Source organism: Cyrtonyx montezumae, unplaced genomic scaffold (genome assembly GCF_038088225.1).
Source record: "Cyrtonyx montezumae isolate F1298 unplaced genomic scaffold, pur_monq_1.0 scaffold_10, whole genome shotgun sequence".
Lineage (NCBI taxonomy): Eukaryota > Metazoa > Chordata > Aves > Galliformes > Odontophoridae > Cyrtonyx > Cyrtonyx montezumae.
Window position 1 is genome coordinate 15270805 of NW_027071826.1, and position 20742 is coordinate 15291546.

A 20742-nucleotide genomic window follows, 5' to 3' on the forward strand; every position below is an offset into this window, starting at 1 on the left:
TGTGCTTTTATAGAATGGTCCACTAAACAAGGGACTGATGATAGGTAGATGTTCCTTTATGTAACAAATTGGTCATTAGCCTAAGGGTGTTATCCCAGACTGTTGCTTGGCATGGCTAGGCTGTAGGTACTTCTCTGAAACTTGATTGAAGGAGTCTCAGTTTGGGCTACGAGCTAGCTGCCGCAGGCTGTTGAAGACAAGAAAGCAGAAAGTTTTCAAGTATAACTAATTTGTTCTGGCTTTAGTCAGAAACTATCTTCATTATAGTTTATGGATTTGCATTTCTGTAAGGAGGTTGTGTTCCAAAGATGGAATACAGCATGCATAAACTCCACCAAACATCACAGAATCGACTACTGCTTCTGTCTGCTGAGAAACAATGCTTCTGCACTGTGAATTAATATATAGGGAAGCATAGTTCAAAGACTGCAGTGGAGGCTATCCCATAATAAAATAGGAGTCATTACTTTTGTAATGCTTTTTTTGTGTTTTAGAACATTTAAGCATTTTTCTCCATCTTTTCTATGGTCTATCCAAAGCATTTCATTTATAATGATAGAATTGATTTCCATCTGTAATGTTTTGTTAATCTGCATTGCCTTTTTATGTACTACTTTTTGTGAAAATATTGTTTTCTGTTCTTTGTGTGGTGCTTGTCCCATCTGTGTTTGTACATAGAAATTGTATCTCTTTTGTTTTGGTAGACTGACTGCATTAAATATTTTTCATGCTCTGAAGTCTCCAGTCAGCTGATAACCCGCACAACCTTTCTCTGCAGCTGCCCCAATTTGAAGTTTTGTGTGTGTAACTGTTATAATGAGAATTGTTATAGTGTTCCAGATGGGGCCTCACAAGGGTGTTGTCCAAAGGTAGTTTCTTTGTTTCTGCTTCAGCTATTGCATTCCGAAATTACATCTGCCCTCTTGACAGCAGCCTCACCTTGATGAAGCTGGCCATTAGGCAGCTTTGGTTTGGAATAACTGTTACCCAGTCTGGTTTCTGCAAACTCTCCTTACTGAGTGTGTGTGATGATCTGTCTTGCTGTTTCAGTGTTATTTAATCCTACTGTCTATTTTGCATAGTTTTCTGTGTGTGATTAAAATTAATTATCTGTCTGTATCTTCTCTTAAAACAATACCAGCAATACAATTGCCGTTCTTCAATCATACTCACAGATATGATATTTTCTTTAACTTTTTTAACATTACTTTATTTTAACATAACTTTAACATTAACTGCCTGAAGTCTTCTGTATTATCATTTCTACAGTGCTGAGAAAGGGACTATTTTTGTATGCATTAGCTTTCTTCTTGTTTAAAATGTTCCCATTCCCTATTTGTCTTTGTTTTCATAGCAGAGATGACATAAGTAAGAATTATAGCAGTTGGGGGTTCATTCCCAAGTATTTGTTTATTTATTTATTTTCCAGCCTACTTAGGTATGAAAAAGCCTTTAAAGACTAATTCTGTTGTTGTTTAATATCCCTAGTTTAGCTTTAACTTTTACTGTGCACCATAGATGCAGTTTTCTCTATTGAATTTTCTCTTTCCCTATTCTATTCTTCATAGAATCTCTGCAAATTTCTGGTATCTTGTGCATTTTTATTGATGATTGATTTGTCAAGCATCAAATTTTACCCCTTCAACTTGAGATGCAAATCAATCGTTAAGTGTTGTAACACTTCTGTGTTGAAGTCCAGACTTCTCTGGACTTAATAGATATCTTTGCCAACCTTCACTATTGCATTATTTCAGCATATCCTGTTAAAATTCAAAGATCTAATTATAAACCTATTAGGGATTTCTCATTCTTTTTGCTTAAACAAAAATCCAGCAGTATGTGGATTAGATTATGAGGAACTGATTTATAACGTCCTCATTAGCTACTGAGGACAGTCTTTAAGTAATGGAGTAATTTGCTGCTTCAGTAACTATTTAATAAATTGATCAGCCATTAGCTCCAAGTATAATAAAGCCTTTCCACTTAACTGTTTTTGTTCTCCATTTTGTCTGGATAAATAGAGTCCTACAATGATGCAGTTCTCTTTATTTTTATTTAAAGATCTACATCCATATCAGACAGTGATGCTGAAATTAATTTCTTTCCAGTCAGATATCTTTAACAGAACCTAGCCTGTCTTACCTACTTTTCTTCTCCAAAGGATTTGACCCACGCAGATTTATCTTCTTGTCTGTTGATTCCAGTTTCATGCATTGCTGGCAGATACTGTTCCACACTTCATGAATGTTGTCTATTCCTCACTACTTTCATTCTTAATCATGAGTGCTGTTCCACCATGACATTTGTTCTGCACTGTGCCACTAATTTAAACATTAGCCTCTTACGAACAGGCAGAACAAAATGGCTTGATAGTCTTATAAAATGTACAGATTGATTTTCATCATCATACCTCTCAATTTATTTTTTTTTAGCATATTAAAAACGTGTGTGAAAATTACTTGGACTGTTCCTTTTGAAGCTTTTAACACTCTGTGTCAGTAATGCAGGCTGTGTTCCAGAATAGTTGTTTCCACAGATGCTTGAAGTTGGCCTTTCTAAAAAATCCTTTTTCAGATATACCTCATGGCTTCATAACCTTCCTGGTAATACTTATCCCTGAGCCACTAGTTCACGTAGTTATTGACTCATTTCTCCTGTAATGTAATCAGTTTAAATGTTCTATATAGGTCCCCATGTACTAAAATCTGATTTACTTATGATTGCTTTGTAACATTGGATGAGCCTTATTATGCTTGCTCATCCACAGGCTCTCATTCCCTTAACTAATGCAGTGGCCTGCATTCCCTTTTCTTCTCAGTCCCAGCAACACAGACATTGTAGAATTAATTTTTAGATTTATATGCTGCTTATTTTCTGCAAAGAACATTCAACACAATGCTTTAGCTCTAGCTACAGTGCATGCTGAAGCACTTGCTATCATTTCTTGTTCTTGAGAAAACCCTCTGGCAGTGTGCAGTTGCTATTAGCAGCCTCCGAGTTCGTATTTGGGATAAGAAAGTTCTGAGCTTTCACACATGCCCACCTTCTCAGTCTTCCCACACAAACCATATGACCAATCAAATAATTTTTTCTCTTAGGATGATTGAGGTTATACTGGAATAAAATGCAGAAGTATACCTGGATTTAAAAACGGAAAGTAGGCTAACAGTTTTATTTGTATCTTCTCCAGCTTTGTGCTCTTTAATCTTGCAACATACTAAAATCAGCTTTTAAATTAGTGTTTTTCTAGTGTTTTATCTGTTCCCAGATGTTGTGACATCTATAAATGTGTATACCAATTGACTAGCTGCTTCATTGTCCTGTTGCATTCATATTCTTTAATTGTTTAGAAAGGTGTTTTTCTAAGTTAGTCTCTGTGAAAACCTTTGTACTGATGCATTAGTATGTGGCATGTAAAAGGAATACACAATTATCATCTTATGAGGTTATGCACATTGTCTGTGTTTGCTGCCTTAAGAAGCATCAACTTTGAAATTAGAATTAATTTGTAGTGGCTTCCAGCAAATGCTTGCTCTCCTTAGGAACAGTTTGCTGTGTACCTAATGAATTATGTGCTTTCTTCAGATATTCAATTTAAAGTGTTAAAAATCTTCAGTGCCTGCTAATGGCAGCGTAATATAGCACGAAGCTGCATTTTAATCTTACTAATGCTGATAAACTCCCATGTATCTATCTGATCTAGTGGTATCTTTTCAATATAGCCTCTTCCATTTCCTATAAAAGAAGTTGATGTTAAAAGAGTTCATATATTATAGGCAAATAGTATCAGTACTGATTTGTTTTCCTTCCTGAGTTCATTTGAGCCAATGTAAGAAAACCACATTCCTTTCTCATAAATGTAGTAAGGATTTTCCTTAATGGAGACTTTTCTTCTCTTCAGCATACACAGTACTCTTTTGAATCATCCTTTTAGTTCCTTATATAAATATTACCTTGTTTAACTAAAAAAAGAAAAAGCTAAAAAAATAAATTTCTGTGAGCTGTTGCAGGCCATCTTGCAAGAAGTATTATTACTTTGATGCATCATTTCTTTACACAATTCACTTCATGAAACAAAGATTTAAATTAACACCATCTTTGAATTTATTTCCCCAGTGTGGCCTGAAATTGGATATCTTTAAAGAAGTTTTGCTTGAATCTCTTTTCTTTCTCTTAATTCTTTTTCCTTTTTCTCCAGATTACTGTTTACAAAAGTCAAATTGGAATCCCTGTGCAGAGGCCCAGATGAAGCACTCCTTACCTGTAAACATATGCTCCAGATTTGGAAATCCTGCTATAACCTCACTAACCCAAGGTAAGGTGCTGTAGAATTCTAGACTGTGTAACATTAGATAGGAGTGCTGACCTAACATTGCCCTGCTTTTACTTGTTCTGGTATTGTGAATGAACAAACTCTTGGGTGAACTGGAAGTTCAGAGACATTGCCTGATGCTTAGGCAGGATCCACCTAGAGTTCTCTGAAGTAATTTGTACCAAAACTAATATGCTCTGCTGTGGTGTGAACTGACTGCAGAAGGTGTAGAAGCCCATGACATTCTCTGTGATGTGGCTCTATGTACTGGTATTGTTTTGTTTTTCCTCCTGTGTAAATTTAATTTCAGTGAGGCTTTATGTGTACTCCACACAACCTCTCATCTTTTGTTTCTCTCCCATTCTTTACACAGATCAGGACTGTAATCATAGGTTATCATTACTTTTCTGTTGTTGCAGTGCTAAGAGTTACTGTGCCGCATTAAGTACATATTGAATAATGCTTCCTTCAGATGTCGGCAGTGATTATGAAACCCTCATCTTTAACTGTGCCAGTTTTGAACTCCAGATTACTTTGTGCCTGATAGTTTCTACTGCTCTTTTTATCTTGATGTTTAGACTTTCTTGAAGTTCTGACTCATGGTGACAGAAATTAAAATCAAATTGATAATGAAATGAATAGAACTTAGATAAGGGTAGTGATGAGTTTCACGATTCACACACTGAGAATTATACCAAACAATGCAGATGCCAAACTGCAACCTTTATTGGAGTTGTTCGTGTGAAATTTAAGAGCCCAATACCATCATGTTATGCCACAGTAATCCAAATCTGTCTGCCTAGGAAAAAAATTATCACTCTGACCTGAAATGTGATTGCTAAGTTTTCTTTCAACTGCTCTACAGATAAAGTGAAGAATACTAATAATTCATGAATCTGGTGTAAAATCATTTTTTTCCCCAACATCTAATTTTAACACAAACTTTATTGTGTTGAAAAACACTGTTGGACAACGTGTTTACCACTGGAAATAACTGAAGCCTTTTTTTCGTAGTTCTTTGAGATAATAAAGAAGTCTCTTAATCTTTTGAAACAGTTTTAGAATATTTATTTGCAAATATTTAAATATATATACACTACAGGCTCGTGTAACATTTTTTTTATTGTGACTCAAAACTAATTTTCATGTATTATTTTTCCAGTGAGATAAGAATTCATCTTTCCGATAAGCTGATCGATGTCAAGTATTTCTTCTTGCAGTTAGTTGTATTCTGTGGTATAGATTTGGGTTCAGTGTCCTCAATAATCTTTTACTAATGAAAATACATTTTGAACAGCTAGATATACCACACAGTACATGCTAAATGCAGCATTGCCTCTGTTCAGTTAATTTACAGTATTTTTTCTTGTCTTTATTCAGTATGCACAGTGTGTTTTTCTCATTAAACAGTTTATTAAGAATTACAAAATCATTTTGTGTTATGAGATTCGGAATGTGTATGAAATAAAGATTACATCAGCCATGTTTCTAATTAACATGCTCCTTGGATAGTTGAATTATTTTCTAGTATGTTTGCCTTAAGAAAAAAGAAGAAACCACAGTGCCAGTAATGTGCTTAAAAGATATTTATGCTAAGCCTCACTTTCCTTGTCAGCAACATTTGGCATGTCATTGCTTGTGGATTGAGGAAGTAATTAATGCAGAAACTATGCAACTACTGGTGTAACAACTCAAGCTGATAGTGTGTGTCCTAGAAAGTCCCCTTCTGTTTCCTGTGGATTTCTATCATGGCATCATTCTGTAAGGAAATTGGTCTTGCAGTAATCCTAGTATAATGCAAAGTTTTATTTATATCATTTTAATAACAGCTGTACAAAGAGAGGAAGTTGTCTCATTGCTTTTTGAAGCGTGCAGCTATTAAGAGTTGCTGAAAGGTTTCTTGCCTTTCAGCTCAAATTTAGAAAGACATGATTAAAAAATTAGGGCAGCTGTAAAGATTAAGGTCTCTTGGGTCTTACTTTAAGGTGGGAGGTTTTTTTTTGTGTGTGTGTGTGTGTGTGTAATAGAAGAATCAGGTAAAACTTTGCACTTTGTTAATTTGTTCTAACAACCCGATTGCTTTAAAGTCCATTATTTTAAAGTTTGTGGATTGCTTAAAAAAAAAAAAAGGCTTTTGTCAAAAGTATTAGTTGATAGGAAGTGGTACTAATTCAGAGTCCTAAAAATGGAGTTACTGCATTAGCTATTAATTCTCCTGCCTCTCTTCTTCTGCTGAATCTTTAATCATAGTTCTAGGACCAGTCAGTTTTCCAGCAAGTCTATCAGCAAGAAGCCTGAGGGTCAGAAAGTGACTTTCAACTGAAGTAGAAATTGAGTTTATTTGTCCACAAGAGCTAACAGGGAAAACCTGTGGAAAGAGCTTAGGCACATGATCTGTTAAGTGTCCAAAATATTCCTACTGCACAACTGGGATCACATTCAACATTAGATAGCTAACATACATGTTAAAATCAAAACAAGACACAAATACGATGCCTCTCAAATCTCTAGAGATAAAAGTGCTGCCTTTTAATTCAAAAGTGATAGCATCTTTACCTAAAATTGGATGTCTCAAGTTCAGTTTTGCTCTTAAGTATGGGAAAAGTGTATTTTCAAACTCGAATCTATAATCTCGGGTTGCTGAAAAAGCAGTACCTTATTTTACAGAAAAGTTTAGGGTACAATAAGCCCTGTTTGTATTCTGCTTGTTATAAGTCATGTTAAGTCTGTATTTGTTTCTTGGTTGTACTAATTATGACAACAAAGTTGCTAAAGTAAATATGGATTTAGTTTTGCTCAGCTTAATTCTGTCCTTGTGCATCTGGCTTAATGTACTGTGAGTGGTTAGCGATGCTCGGAACTAAATTTGTTCATAGCAAGAACCTTTATAGCAAGAACCTTTGTGGGAGGAGGGCAGCATGCAACTTGTATCTCGGTATATAATTTTATATTTTAATAGCTTACAATTTTTATACTTCATTACAGTGATTCTGGACGTGGGAGCAGCCTGTTAGACAGAGCTATTGCCGATAGACGACAGCTTAATACAATTACATTACCAGACTTCAGTGATCCTGAAACAGGTAAGAGCTGCATTTAAGCTATAGAATGAATAAAATGGACTTCCCATAACTAGACTTTTTTTATTAGATTTTTGTTTTGTAAAATGTAATCATGTATTGTGAAAATGTTTTCATTGTCATATGAGTTGAAATAACTGTATTGCAATACAAGACTATTTTCTTTTTCTATTTATGAAGTACTTTTTTAGTATGTTCACTATAAATTAAGATTTCTATGGTCTGGATCTTGCTGAGCTCAGTAGTATATGTATTTTTGTAAAAGCTAACAATTAATGTGCTTTATTAGCCTAATTTCTGAAGTCCTATTCTTCTCTGTCCATTAAGTATTTGTCACATATTTTCTTTTTTAAAGAAAGCATATCAAAATAATGAAAAAAAACTAAATCTCAAGAAAACTCAAGACATGACTCATTGAATTTAAGTTCTCCAATATGTATATTAAAATAGGATTGCATACGTGGTTACTTTAGAAATAACTTTATGAAAAAAATGTTTATTACAAATCATATATACTGCAAAAATTGTACTTCGCAATAGCATTACATAAAAGGTATGATTGTTACATAGCAGTAAATATTTACAATATATAAATTGTACATTTTAATATATTAATTTTTACAAGGCAAATTGATGTGCCTCTTAAAGCGATTTAAATAAAACAGATGAGCCATGCATTCTGCGAGAAACAAAGAAATAATTAATGTGATTTTACTAGATCCAAAGACCTTTCTAGTACATTACCTACATTCTAAACATCAATTTTTGTTTATTTTTCCCTTTTTCCTGGGTTTTATCTCCAAACTGTATCATGCTTTTCTTGGCATCATTCAGATGTCAATTTCTGCTTAATCATACTTCAATACAAACAGCTTATGTGCAAGTTTGTCAGCCTGTGAATTAGAATACACTGACACATAAACTAAGATGCACTGAAACGGATTATATGTCTTTGGTTAATATTACGATTGTGCAGTAGAGAAAAATCCACTTGTGATATTCCTTGTCTGAAAGTTGCAGTTGAAGCTCATGTTCTACAGAAGAAAGAGGTCTGTGTTTGCTACTGGGGCAAGCAGTCTCAATTACAGTCACTTGGTTTAAAAGAACTGTAGTATCATGTGTTCTGAAGCATGGCATAGTTCATCCTGTTTGCTTCTACTGTAGGATTTTTTGTGTTCTTGCAACTACACCGTATAACTTGTATTCTAGTCTAGCTCACTGTTTTGTTTGAAGGAGCTAACTAGATTTTCAAAGTTTCATGTATGTAAGGGTTTCAAACAAAATTTATTCTAAGCTTTTCAGAAAAGGGAGGATTGGAATGTCATTTTTTTTGTTGCTGTTCTTTGCTTGCAAGTTTTCCATGGGGACACAAAGCTCTTGATTTACACCTCCAAGGTGTCCTGTTTCGTATCTGCCACACTTCAGAGCATAAACAATTGGTGACTGTTAAATACTTCATATTCCTCAGAGCTTTTAAGTACAGATAAACGTTCATCCAAAACAGTGAGCTTTTTAAGAACTTTCCCCAGATTTTTCTCAAGGATCCAGTTTGCCATTGTGTACTGAATCTTATCTGTGGTGTTAGAGCTTATCTCTACAAGAGGACAAGCTTGGAAATTAAAAATATGGGGTAAAAAAGGTAATTATGATGGTTGGACCAGGGCTGGTCTTTCATTGTTTTTTATTTTTTGTTTGTTTTGGTTTTGTGTTTTTAATTTTAGCAGAAGAAACTGTGTTACAACGCACATACTCAAATTCCAGTAAGGAGCGGGGTTTTGTTACCTACACAATAGCGTCAGTGTAGAAATTTTATGTCAGAGTTTGTCAAAAATTCCTTGTCCAGACGAGCATATAAAAATATGGTGGAAATTCTGTTACGATGAGATAAAAATCCAAGCTTATCATAGTGTTTGAATATAAAAGAAATTGCAAAAAAAAAAAAAAACAACAACCAAAACAAAAAAAAAAAAAACCAAACAGGTTATAGATACAATTGATGATCCAGATGTTAAATCTTCATCAGTTGAAAGATCTTATGTCCAGTCTTTGGGAATACAGAACTAAATTAGCATTTACAGTACTTAATTGAGGTATACAGCAAAGCTGTTGGGGAGAGAAATCATTGCAGCCTTTTATGGAAAACAATGCCACCATATGTATGCATTTTTATATGTATATACACTTGAAAATGTGAAAACCTTCCCTTTCCATCTTTGATTGCCATCTGCAGAAATGATGATCTTTCTATCTAGTCACTGTTAGACCAATCTGAGTATCATGAAACGAGACCTAAAATTCAAATGTGAAGTCTTTTATGTTTGCAACTTTTTGTTTGTTTGTTTCTTCAAAAAAAGAATTTTTTTAAAAAATTCAGGTAGCAATAAGGTGGTGCAGTAAGTACACGTTCTGTATCTTTTACAAGGCTAGGCTGTTGATTCCATTGTTCCAATCAAGAAATGCAACAAATCTAGTCTGAGCTTTCATTGTGTTTGAACCAGTTTGCTTTGGGTGGCATATATGCATTTGTATATATTACTCAAATACATAAACATGAGGGGGGAATGAAAGATTTTTTGAGTCATTCACTGAAGTAAAATCTCAGAGGGAGGCAGACAGATTTCCTTATTAATGGTAGATAAGAATGTAAAAATCACTTGAGATTTGACACTTGACTGTTTTGTTTAAATAAATTGCACTCAGTCGTTTCAAAATCAGATCATTCAGTGTGTTGTGTAGTGGTTACAGTCCACCTAGTTTGCCGTAGAAAGTAACAGTGGTAGCTGTTTTAAAATTTTATTCTTTATTTACTCTTAGGTATACTATACAAACTCATGCGTTATAACAGAGAAAAAAAATCAAAACTAGCTTAGTACAGTAGCAGATAACATTATGAGTGCAACATTCATCTTTTGTTTATGTTTTCAGAAGAAGTACAATTTAGTTCATGCAGGAGCCATTTCCGTCTTACTGAATGGGGAAATAAGTGCTTTGCATTTTTTGACACCCATTAATGAGTCCGTTAAACCCTGTTCTTGGATCTATTTCTTTCCCACTCCTCCCCCACACCCTTATCATTCTCTTTCTTTCACTTTTTAGCCTCTGATACTTCCTCATCTTCTCTCTCAAGAACAGAGTCTCCTCTCCAAGTGTTTGTATCTTCTCATCTTCCTCATCCTAAATCAGATACCTTTGTCTGGCCCCATGCAGCCTCTTCATGCTGTGACCAAGTTCCTGAGCCCTGTTCACCTTCTCACTGTAAATTGGTTTTCTCTTCCTGATGGATTTGTTTGTGCTGTATTTTTCTGATAATCTTCATAACTGATAAACCATGTTTAAAATAATTTAAGCTTCAACAGAGTGTTAGTAAAATCTGGCCCTTCAGATGCACGTAATTTAATACAGATTGGATTGTAAGAGTTTGTCAAGAACAGACGCTTTTATTGGTCCCCAAAGATAAAAAGTTACAGACTGATTTAATAAGAGAGGCTATTGGTCGTTACTGCATTGTATCATTTACAGCTTTAATTATTTCCACTGCTGGCATAATTTGTCCAAAAAGTCTGCTCGTTCCAAAGGATTCCCTTCTTAGTTCTTAATGATATCTAGATTCTTGATGTTAAAGCCTTTAGCTAACTGTATACAAACCTTCCCTGAAACTTCATATGAAGGAAAAAAATGCACTGAATACCAGCATATGTTTTCATGGTGCAGATAGGGTAGGTAGTGGAGTACTGAAAACTAGCATTTTGCTCTCCCAAATCAAGAGCTCTTCTCTTCATTGAAGTTTAAACATGCCATAAAATCAATCCATATGTTTAAATACAAATGGTGGACTCATAATGCCAGCGTAGTGCAGGTGATAGTATAAAATTAAGTTAGTTTTCCAAGTATTTATTTTAATTATTTTTTTAAGTTGTCCTTCTCTTGTGGATTTATGCATAGTGCTGTGTTTGCTACTACAGTTACTAATCCAGTCTTAGGAAGTTAGCTTTTGACACTAGCTCATAACATGAATTATGTCAAAGATATTCCTAACAAAATCTAGGGAATAAATCTTTTGCTCATAAAGCAGCTGTCTTAAGGCTCAAATTTTGATAACACTACCTCATAGATAAGCCTATGACTGGAAATTCGGGAGAGCGCTTCCTTTTGACCTCAGGAAATGTGTCCTAGAAAAGTTTGATTAAGTCTGACTCTTCTTGAAGCAGTTGAATAGCTGATTAATTTCTATCACACTCTTGAGTGTGGTTGAGTTGGACTTGCTTGGGCCTACGCTAGAAATAGCACAGACAGTCAGCATTAAATTGCATGTTCTTTGCAGTGCTACAAGAGAATAAACTTTGCTCAAGAATGAAGGCAAATGGAATGAATGTAAAGTCAATCCACCTATACCATTATGGAAAGCCCAAATTTTCCATTTCAGACGAAAGCTACTGTGTCCTCAGGGAAAGGAGCTTTCAACATACATGAAAAATACTGGAACCATGAAAAAACATATATTGGAGTCCTTTGTATAGTGTAAATAATATATGAAAGTCAAAGCTCTCTATCTTTGAATAAGTAAGTTTAGAAGTTTGCCTAGATTTTCATAGCTTTCTACTATAGTTAACAGGGTTGAAAATGCCATGTTCTCTTAGTTGTTAGTTTTTTTCTTCCCTCCTGGTGGAAGAGCTAATAAAACTCTTTATATAAACTTGACTTCTGACTTCTGTTGAACAGGAATGTGATTTTAGATGTTTAGCAAACATTTTATGAAAATATTTACGGTAAATAGTAATACCCTTACATTTTTTTTTTTTTGTTATCATTTGGAACCCTGTAACCCTGATTTACAGTTTGAAGATTATCGGAAATCCTCTGGCTTTCTTGGAGTTCATGGTTTTTACCTACTTATTGTCTTATTTATTTATCTCCTTTTTAGCTTGGATTTTAATTTGTGGTTTGATCTGTTTAAAGGCAGTCCATCAGATGCTTACTTTCATGGTTTTTACTCCCTTTTTTCAGTTTGTAAGTAGTATTCACTCTGAAGTTTCATTAATTTCTTAAGGACTTAAAATCACCCTTTCCGTCACCACAAAATGTACATGTTTTGTCCATCAGTAATAGAAGTTAATAGTGTGTAAGGCAAGGCTGATGCTCTTTGCTCATTCAGTCACCCTGTAGGCTGTAATCTTACAAGATCTGAATGCACTCAACTAACATTTGCATTTAATAATTAAAGAGGCAGTATTCATTTCTAGAGGACTGCAAATAACAATATTGTAGGAGTATCTTGTGTAACACAATGGCCAGCTGCCAATATGTTGTATTGTAGGAGATTTTATGCCACAACTGTGTTGTGTTGTGTACACAACTGTTCCTAAGGAGCATGTTGGTCTAAAAGGCAACACTGCAAATTTAGTCATGAGTCATAATAAACTACTGCTTTCTCTTGTACAAATTTTGTTTGTAGAATAAATCTCATAAGTGCTTTAAAACAGTGAAATGATGCAAACAACTCACATTAGAGAAAATCAAGAGTATAGATCAATAAAAGTAATTGCTTTAACCTGGATGCAAAAACAGCATTCTTTCCTTTTAACCAGTTATATTATGAAGCTGTACATTTGGCCTTGGATAGTAAATTTTGAATTTGTTTCCCATAAAAATGATAAGAAGAGCTGTATAACAGCATGTTTGACAGTGATGAGGCACAAGAGCGTTTTTCAGAGAGCTGGAAGAATACTCTGTAAATGACATCGTCCATACCTCCTTACCTCCATATGCATACTGCATATCTCCATCTATAAACATATCAAAAGTTCAAATGGATTAGTAATCTTTTATTTTGAAAGATATCTCAGACACATAATTAAATTTGATATGAAAAAAATAATTTGGACTAAACCTGCCAATTTGTTATATAAAATGAGTCATTTCAGTGTTGTTTTCGTCCTGCAGAAGGTGCTGCCTCTTTCTATCATCTTTGCTTTGTTTAGCACAGTTCTCAGTATGCCTCACCACTAATGTTCCTGCTGGCAGCTTTGTGTGAATGTAAAGTTGACAGTCACATGTTTTTTTTCCTTCTCACTCCTGCATGAGCATTGCTGTTGAAGCATTTTTCCTTTAAATAAATGCTGAAACATTGATGAAAACATGTGATAAATGTAAAACTGTTTTGCAATATACTTTTGTGGTATAAAAAAATCCTTTTTTTGTTTTTCTTGTCACTTGATATGAATCTGTTTTGTGAAAGATAATCATCCATGTGTTGTTTCTTTTACTCATTCTTAGATGGCAATTAATGATGCAAATTGATCTAGTGACTTTCCAAGTGCTGATCGAATCTATATCTTAGTTCATAACTTTTAGGTGACATTCTTAAGAATTTCTTGGGGAGTGACCAAGGAAAGAATGAAAAAAGGCAGAACATATTTTCTATTTACATTGTGTGAATTATGGATGATGTTTAAAAGATTGGTTTTGCGCAGACTTTCCTATAATATTTATCTCGAGAAAAGCCTAAAGAGAAGTAAATTGAGCACTTTATTGTTCACAGAAATTGAACTGTAGGTATATCTTGGAAAACAAAGGATTCCATGTGAGACTTTACTTCTCAATTAGATTTTGCTGTTGATAGGTCTTCTGTTTATATTATTGAATTGGAACATTTGCATAATAATAGGTTGTTGCAAATATGCTAGTGTGGTGAGCAAGAATTCTGTGAATTCTGGCTAAATGTTACAGGAAACTTTTTGATTTAGAAACATTTTGTTAGGCAAATGAAGACGTTTGTTGCACATTGCAATGTGCAATGTAATTGTTATTCCCTATGTCAGTCAATAAATAATTTAAATCATGCATGCTGGATTTTGCTAAGACAACCCGTTACACAATTGTCCCATTTAGTGTAAGCAAGCCCTTGGACTTGAAAGGGAGTAAATGGGATCAATTTTAGTGCTATAATTACTGTTTCCACACCTCATACTTCTGCATTATAGCAATTGAAGTGAAGATATGTTTGAAAGTACAGACCAAGATAAGAGGCTTGGTTGAGACTCTTGAAGCCTAATACTGGGACCTTAAAGCCCACCCAGCTCTGGCCCTCATCCATGTGATCAGGGCTGCTCCCAACCAGAACAGGCTGCCCAGGCTTAATGATGCTCTGATGCCTCCAGGGGTGGAGCATCCAAAGCTGTTTTGGGCAACCTGTGCTAGATAGTGAAGAATTTCTTCCACAGATTTAATCCAAATCTACCCTCTTTTAGTTGAAATCTGTAACCTAACAAGCTACGTTAATAATAACACTTTATGAAAGAAATCTTACAGAAATATATATACATATTTTAAGAGACTTTTTATTCCGCCATGAAGTCAAGGATAGTAGTTAATTACCATAGAAAAAACTTGGTATCCACTTTGTTTTAGCTCCAGTGTAGGTGGAGATACTTCAATTGCACTGCTTCTCACTTAGAAATTTCTTCACGCTATAATTCTTTTTATATAGAACTTTATATACAACAAGTTACAATAATATAGTACCGTATAAGTTTTATGTCTAAATACATTATGGATACTTAAAATCGAGCAGCACTTCTGGACTGATTAGCAACCAGAGTCCATGCTTTAGATTACAGAAAACAGATAATCTTTTTTAATAATAAATCAAACACTTGCTTTTCAGAAGGAAGGGATTAGATGATATCCTTTCCACAAGCAAACCATACCTTTTGAAAAAAACAAAAGAAAACACCTGCTGAATTGCTGAGGAGACTCTTTTGCTATGAGTTGCACTGCAGGTGTAACAGGTGACAGGCTGCAGTGGCATGCATTTACAGACACGGAGGGGAGACTAGAGCTTATTTATGGTACTTTTGGTTGATATTTCAGATATGTTCCACATGCTTCTTGCTTAGGCTGCCATTTTGCCTTTCATTGGAAGCCTTTAAGATAAGTTATACTGTGAGTGAGTGTTCAGGGTTGCAGACTGAAGTGCGAGTTCTCTCATCAACCAGCAGAGGAAAGCAAACTCCACAGCCAGAAGCTCTTTCATATCTCTAGCAATTCCTTGTTCAAAACAGCATAAGAAATACGTGATGTGTGCTTTCAGACCAAATTTCTCTTCCCACTGATCTGTGTACTGGGAACTCCTACTTTTGTAATCTGCTGATATATCTCACATAAGAATGCATGTTTCGTGTAAGAACCTCCTCATTAAAATTCTCAGAAAACATGTGACATCAAGAGTGAAGTTTTTATTTACTGTTACAAACTGTTAGTGCTAATCTTGTGGCATGTGCTTCAACCTGTATAGGATTCTGTACTTTAATTGAGTTACCTGCCATTGTTGACCATTACAGATATGTGACTGGGCTTAGAAGACTTCTTACCTGAATCAGTATGGAGTATTTTACTTCAGTTATTTATTATTCAGGCGTAGTCAATCTCAGATTATGTGAATTGTAATTATAAAACAACAAGAGGTGCATTAAGCTTACTTGACAGAGTATAGCTTAAAATATCCATAGTCTTGATTTAAAAAATAAATAAATAATATGAACCTGTTTTTATATCAAAACTAAGAACACTGTCAATAACTGGATATACAAAGTACCATTGTCATTAGGTATTTTCTTGTCATAGGAGAATTTTTCACTTCTTGTACTTGGAAGTATTTGCCAGTGATGTTCTAATCTCACTTGTAAATGCTTGGTATTGAGGGAATCACCCAAGGCAACTTTGGGGATGTTCTTCCTGCTAGGGATTTTTTGCAGGAAGACATTTTAATTCAGTCTCCACGGGTAGCTAAGGTTCACATTCAGTGCAGTTTAATTGTGTATTTGTGCTGGGATTTGTTGTGATCATCTTGTATTTTAACTCTTCTTTTTAATGCTATTATTAGTCTTACAGTAGTCATCTAACTGCACTCTGTGGAAAGACATAGCAATTACTAACATCAAAGTGCATGTAGCAAACTGAAGGTTACAGTGTACGATATCATCACAAGCTTTTTTTTGGGTCATAGGTTGCCATAAAAGAGACATTGAATTTAACAGAGGATATCCAGAGCAGCAACACAAAAATGTGTCATGTTCAGCATGTTTTTAGTGTAGAATCCCATGGAGCAGTATAAAAGATCTTGTGACAGGGAAAATCAATCTGCGATTTTGAAAAATTCTCCAAAATGAAATATGTGAATTGAATGTAAAGGGACTTTTGGGTAAAACGTTATGAAAATGTGTTTATGCAGTGTGTTTGACTTCTAATCTTTTTCTGATTTGTAATTTTTTAAAATTACTTATACAGGTTCAATCCATGCGACTTCAATAGCAGCTTCCAGAGTGGAGCAAGCACTGTCTGAAGTTGCTTCATCTCTGCAAAGCAGTGCCCCTAAACAAGGTCCTCTGCATCCTTGGATGACTCTAGCTCAAATATGGCTTCATGCAGGTACCATGAAAGAAAAATACTTATTGTTCTTTCCTGTCCTATTTATTGCTAACTCTGTACATAACAGAAAAAAAAGAGTAGTAGCCTTTTACTATCAAGCAACCTGTCCACTGCAACTGTGGCAATGAGCTGCTTAGTTCTCTTCCTTCTGACTTCATTGGTGTGAAAGACCCAGAATTGTTGGTCAAAATGTGGGGTGATCGTGAGTGAGTTTGTTACTGTTACATTGCTTCCAGCGTCAGACTACAGGGTAAGTCAGTATCACAAGTGACTGTTGTCTGAAATTTTAGTCAGAAAATGATGATGTGTATTTTTACAGTTACTGATGTCTCCTATGCATTTGTTTTGATTGATACTTGCAGCAGAAAGGTGTTATTTAGAAATCAATCAGCAATTGTTCTATTTTATTCTGTTCTCAGACTTGAGCATTTTTCAGTGACAAATATTTTTTCATTATATTCACTGTATACTGACTAGACATGATACATTTCCTATCATGTTTACTATAAAAAATAACCATGTGTTAAAAGTCTCCAAGATATATTTCATCTTGCTAAGCTTCCTTTTGAGAAGAGTTGTATTTTATTTTCCAACGTGCTGGAGCTCAAATCACTCAGGAATTACTTCTAATAAGAAATCTTCATGTTTACGTTCTACATACAGTACTGCATTTCTTGACATTTTAATTTACGTGTTTTGCATTAACAGTTCTTTTTATGTGAAGGTCATTGCAGAGCCCAGACTCTCAGTTATTAATTACTGTTTCAGGGCAAAAAAGCACCATGTGCCAACAGGAGATTGGACAGGACAATGATAGTGATTGATAACTGACCGCATTTGAAGGAGGGAATGTTCTTCCAAGGCCACACGGATTAAAAACAGAACAAGGGCTCACCAAGGCATGCTGTAGTCACCTGCCTTGCAGCACAGCATTACTGATTGTAAATATTTATAAACCATCACAGATGGCCATCTACAGTAACTCTTAGCATCTGCAATGCTGTAATTCCTCATCTTTCCATGACAACTTATTCAGTCCACACAAATGACTGCTGTTTCCTCCACAAAGGAGGGATCTGGACACTCTTTGCTGATTTCTTTGTAGTCTGCAGCTTGCAGCCACCTTGGTCTTCAGCTGTCTTGTGCAGTCATAGGTTAATAGATTCATAGATACATTAGGTTGGAAAGGACCTACAAGATCATCTAGTCCAACCGTTCTTCTATCACCATCCCTACCCACTGAACTACTAAATCAAATCCCTTAGCACCTCATCTAAACGCTTCTTGAACAGCGCTAGGGATGGTGCCTCAACCACCTCCCTAGGCAGGCCATTCCAGTGCCTGACCACTCTTTCAGAGAAAAAATGTTTCCTCAGGTCTAATCTAAATCTTCCCCGGCGCAACTTGTGGCCATTCCCTCTCATCTGCTTTCCCCTCTTAAAAATTCCTGTCTATGTGAGCATAGTCTGTAGGCCATAGTCTCATCTCAGCAGGAGGAAGCCTGGGTGTGAAGTGGGAGAGGAGTGTGGAGCAGAACAAAATAAATACTAAAGATCCAAGGAAAGGACACAACAAAGTAGAAAGAGTACCCTAACTCTTGTTGTATAGGGATCAATGAAAGGAAAAAACATGCATCTAGAAATCAACCAAGAGATGAAGGACACTTTCTTTCAATCTTCAGAGAAGGTTCTTTCTTGTAGGAGCATTCATTCAGACTGAAGTTTATTCCAAGAAGTACAATACAAAGCAGATAAAGATGTCTTCATCAGTATAAATTGGATATTTTCATAGGAAGCAGCCATAAGACTATTTGACACCAAACCTGCAACACATGTTCTTTAAATTAAAATGAGGACTTACCATTGGGAAATTGATTCCTTTTTGAGAATCATGCCATGTTTAACTGTTTGACACCCAGCGTGAATATGGATATATATTCTTCTACTTCTTAACAGGGGGAAAAAAAAATCTTTAATGTCATTTTTTTTTTCATCATGGTGTTGGATTATAGAGACGTGGAAAATTTATATTTATGAATAGTAGGTATGACAGGTTAATTTAAGAGGCATATATTTACCTGAACAAATAAATATGATGTTGGAAGGAGTGAAAATATTTTTTCATATTGATTTAGACTGTCATTCCAGATGTCATGAGTATAAAAGAGTGTGGCATTCAGTCTAAATAAGCTGATTTTTCAGAGAGTAACTAGCTTTAGATTTCTCATCTCGTGTTTATGAACAAACTCCTCCAACCTTTCATCTCTGGACAGACAATGTAAAAGTGGAAATTCAGACTTATTTTTAATATGACAGCAAAGGAAAACTTTTACAATTAGTACATTCTTCAGTGTAATGGTATTAGAAACAGATCTGTCCTTAAATGATCAATGGCTGTGATGGTTACTTGAGAAATTTGTCAAGACTGAACTCAGTATTACTATAAAGCTTGACTGAATTATTTTTTTTTTTTGCCAGTACAATAGAAGCAAAACGCTGGAAGGGTTTGAGCTGCAGGGGGTTGAGGGCATTCTCTAAACAGAGAGTGCAGATTCTGAGAAGTGGATGTCAGCCTTGGCATCTGGTTTCTCACCAAACTGCTTCCCCTCTCTGAAATTTTCCTACAGAGTCATCTGGCACTGTCAGTTTTCTGCAACTGATTGATTTGAAATTACCATGTTGTTCTTTAACTTTTTTTTCTCAGTTTGAAGTAATTTCTATTTAAATAAACTGCTCTGTATTTTAAGGCATGTCCTTTGTCTTGTATACATCACATGAAATTATCTTGAAATAAACAGCTCTGGATTCAGAAATTTCCCAAATGAACTCATATGCTTAGCAGCTAGCCAGAAGTTCTACATTCTGTTTATTCTTCCATAGTTTTCCAAATTTCCCTAAAATTTGGGGCATTGTATAGAAAAAGCGCTCTGTATATTTTGGCAGAATTGTAGCAGCATAAGTTAAGTACCTTTATACAGAAGGGACTTATTTAAGTAATTTCATTTTGGGCTAGGTAGTAATTGTCAAGTTACACTGCTATAGCTAATGAGCAGGGCTGCAAAATCTGTATTACAGTACAAGTCTTTATAAGCAGTCTTGCAACCTCCATTGGCTAGTGTTAAAAGTCAAATTGCTTCTGTACTTGTATCCCCTCAAGGAATACTAAGGTACAACTGCAGTCTGTTAAATTAGTGTATATTTTTCACTCTTCAATTGTTGTGGCGGCAGATGAAAATGACTTTAAGTGATTAATTTCTGTATGTTATTTGCTGATTTTTGTGGCTTTTACTTAGCACCTTTTACAGACTGCTCCAGTGGGTCTCTGTGCATGCCTCATGGTATGCTTCTGCTTCCTTCTCCCTCATCTCACAGCTGAAAGTATGAACCACAAATCTCATAAATGCACTAAGCACTCAGGGTGGTGTTGAATAAGTTTTTTTTTTTTTTTTTTTGTCTTCAATCAGTCACAATGTATAAATGACATTTTTCCTAACTGTATTTTCATCAGCAACTTGAGAGCATTTATTTTAAAGTGTTTCAAGTCTGATACTGGAGAAGGGACAATAAAACAATAGGAGGCCAAATGGATGGTACTAAAATAATATAGTGTATTCTATTCCCACTAATATATTGTTCCTTTTGTAGTAACAGTGACATGTAGGTTTTGGAAAAGCACTTCAAAAATGAACCACGCAGAGCTTTAAAGAAAAATTTATTTGTTTTTGCTTTATATATATATATAGATATATATATATATATATCAACAATGGGACAACCTCACAGTAGAATTCACATTTTATTCTCAAATTATGGCAACAGCTTCTTTTTTATAGTCTATCAATGGTTAGAAAAGTAAAATCCAAGGGGGAATGAATTTCTCTCAGCATTAGCTTTTGACTTCCAAGTTCTGTACCTTCATTATCTT

The 20742-nt window shown here is 35.0% G+C and overlaps 1 protein-coding gene across 4 annotated transcripts in view; it reads left to right on the top strand.

Moving 5' to 3' along the window:
• TTC7B (tetratricopeptide repeat domain 7B) overlaps window positions 1-20742 on the top strand; it is a 117702-nt gene that overhangs the window by 70025 nt on the left and 26935 nt on the right. For 3 of the 4 annotated variants that reach the window (XM_065751496.1, XM_065751500.1, XM_065751509.1), the window contains exons 16-18: window positions 4199-4315; window positions 7298-7395; window positions 16678-16818. In XM_065751496.1, the coding sequence (XP_065607568.1) occupies window positions 4199-4315; window positions 7298-7395; window positions 16678-16818 (356 nt within the window). Of the gene's footprint in view, window positions 1-4198; window positions 4316-7297; window positions 7396-10488; window positions 10648-12348; window positions 12400-16677; window positions 16819-20742 lie in introns of all 4 variants that reach the window. The other variant, XM_065751518.1, reaches the window with a different exon arrangement.